We start from the raw sequence: 2,500 nt of genomic DNA, 5'->3' as shown, positions 1-2,500 counted from the left end.
GATCGCCATCCATTCACTGTCTATTCAACAGTGTCCGTCATGCCAATCTGGCTGTGCAGCAGCCGATCTCTGATGCCAAAACAACACGGTATTGAAGTACTAGCGCAGCCACGGTCGTTTTGATAAAACAAAAATATATTATATATATATATATATATATATATATATATATATATATATATATATACGGTGTGTTGTTGATGCCAGAGACTGCTGACCAAAACGTTGAGAGAAGCAACAACAACACTGAACAACAACACACACACACACTATCGGTGTTTTTAGTGCTTGGTGCCCAGAGCAGGCTGTAGATCAGTGTCCAAGTGTACTTGAGAAGCAACATCAACACAACAGCAATAATCTTCTCGTGTTCTGTGGTGTATTGTTCGTGAGAGACGACGACAGATAAACTGATGAAGAACTGAATCACCACACTTGTGTCAGTGTTGATATTAGACACTTGTAGATCAGTGATGAAACACCACGCAATACTGTCCATGTTCTTTTGATACGCTGTAGACAGCGCTCAAAGAAAAAAGAAAAAGAAAAAAAAAAAAGATCTCGAAGGGCTGAAATTTCTCCATCAGCACTGAAGCAAGAAAACATGGCAGGCGAATGTTGATGAAGCTGCACACAAACACTCACCAACACACACACACACGCAGAGAACATCCACACAGCCAATACAGGACGCTGTAGATCCAGGTAGGGAGAAGGAACATCCGTATGATGACGACTCCACCCTTTTCTTCCAAACAGCACTGCAAAGGACGTAAAAGTGGTCTCCATCAGAATTCCATCTACTGAGCCGTTCACTTTCCTTCACTAGCATGACGAAGATCATAGAAGTCGACTTTGTCCGTTCACCACATGGTCACTTTGCTCCCCAAGCACTGTGTACGAAGGACGTAGAACTGGTCTCCGTCAGAACTCATCCACTGCCCTAGCACTGCAAAGAAAGTAGTCATCATGCTCCACCCCGAACTCTCCCACATGTTCACTTTCCTCTGCGAAGACCAGAGAAGTTGTCTTCGTCCGTTCACCACACGTTCACTCCCCCCCCCCTCCCCAAGCCCCCCCTCCCCCTCGCACTGCAAAGAACGTTGTCGTCGTTCTCCGCCCCGAGCTCCCCCGCCCCGTTCAGGAAGGACAGTGGTGGTTCAACATACGGACCTGGTTCTCCCCGTCCTCCCCCATGATGTAGAGCCGTGTGGGCGGCACCAGAGGGGGCTTGAAGTCCGGCACGGAGTAGTGGTCCTCCTGACGGAGCCGCTCCCTCCGCCGCCAGCACAGGTGGGCGGTGACCACGCAGACGATGAGGGTGATGACGAAGGTGCCCACCACGGCGCCCACGATGTCCATCAGGGTGAAGCGGACCTCGGAGTCGGCTGCAGGCTTCGTCCCGCGCCCCGCTTCCCCCTTCCCGTTGTGCTCGGCCTGGTTGAAGCTCCAGTCCAGGGACTCCTTGCCCTCTGACGCCGCCTCGTCGCTCAGCTGCTGCCCCTCCGAAGAGGAGGCCGTGGTGACGTCAGCGATGATGACGTTGTCGGCTCTGGTGGTGGCGGCGGGGGCGGAGGTGGGGTCTGTGGAAGAAGGGGAGACGGGAACCGGGGGAGGGGCGGGCCAGACGACGTTGAGCGAGAAGGTGACGTTTCCCGCGGGGTTGCTGGCCACACACTTGTAGCGTGTGCTGTCCGTCAGCTTGACGTTGGCCATGTACATGACGCCCTCGTTCTGCTCCACGTCTTCGCGGGCCGGGGAGTAGATCTCCGTGGTGCCGTCGGGCCGGATCCAGTACACAGTGGGCGTGGGGTCCCCGCGGGCCTGGCACGTCAGCCGGCCCATCTCGCGGTCGAACACGGCGTCCACGTTGCGGAAGGTGGGGAGGTCGCAGCGGAAGTCGTCCGCCGTCAGGTTGCTGAAGCGTTTCCCGCGGACCAGGGCCGGGGAGGCGCACGACGGCAGGTCTCCCCCGGAGAAGACCGACGTGTGCTTGTTGAAGAACTTGTGCAGCCAGCCCAGCTCGCAGTTGCAGTGGAAGGGGTTCTTGCCCAGCCGCACGTGCCCCAGCGAGTTGAACAGGTAGATCCAGTCCTCAGACAGGGTCTCCAGCTGGTTCTGGTACAGCCACAGCGTTCTCAAGGTCCCGTTGAGGGGAGTGATCACCTCCATGGACAATGACGTTATCCCACAGTTGTGCATGTACAGACCCTGCGTGCTCATGCCTTCAAAGGCTCTGGGGGACAGCTGGACGCCCTGGTTGTCGTTGATGAAGAGGTGCTTGAGGTGCAGGCCCCGGAAGGTGTGGTCCGAGATGAAGGAGATCTTGTTGTTGCTGATGTCCAGCCACACCAGGTCCGTCAGGTCCATGAAGGTGTCCACGGCGATCGTCTCGATCCCGCAGCGGCTGAGGTACAGTTTCTGGAGCTTGACCAGGTGAGTGAAGTTCCTCCTGGTGAGGGCGGGGTTGAGGAAGGTGTTCTGGTTGAGGATGAGGTCC

At 55.7% G+C, this 2,500-nt stretch overlaps 1 protein-coding gene across 1 annotated transcript in view; it reads right to left on the bottom strand.

The window, feature by feature from the left end:
- Positions 1-169: 169 nt before the first annotated feature.
- Positions 170-2,500, bottom strand: part of LOC143293523 (leucine-rich repeat and fibronectin type III domain-containing protein 1-like protein) — a 4,476-nt gene continuing 2,145 nt past the window's right edge. The window contains exon 1 of the mRNA XM_076604427.1: positions 170-2,500. This exon is cut by the window's right edge and continues 2,145 nt beyond it. Coding sequence (XP_076460542.1) covers positions 1,141-2,500 — 1,360 coding nt within the window. The 3' untranslated portion in view covers positions 170-1,140.

The sequence above is a fragment of the Babylonia areolata genome, chromosome 19 (assembly GCF_041734735.1).
Source record: "Babylonia areolata isolate BAREFJ2019XMU chromosome 19, ASM4173473v1, whole genome shotgun sequence".
NCBI lineage: Eukaryota > Metazoa > Mollusca > Gastropoda > Neogastropoda > Buccinidae > Babylonia > Babylonia areolata.
Note: the sequence above shows the minus strand (reverse complement) of the source record. Positions and strands in the feature narration are given on the sequence as shown.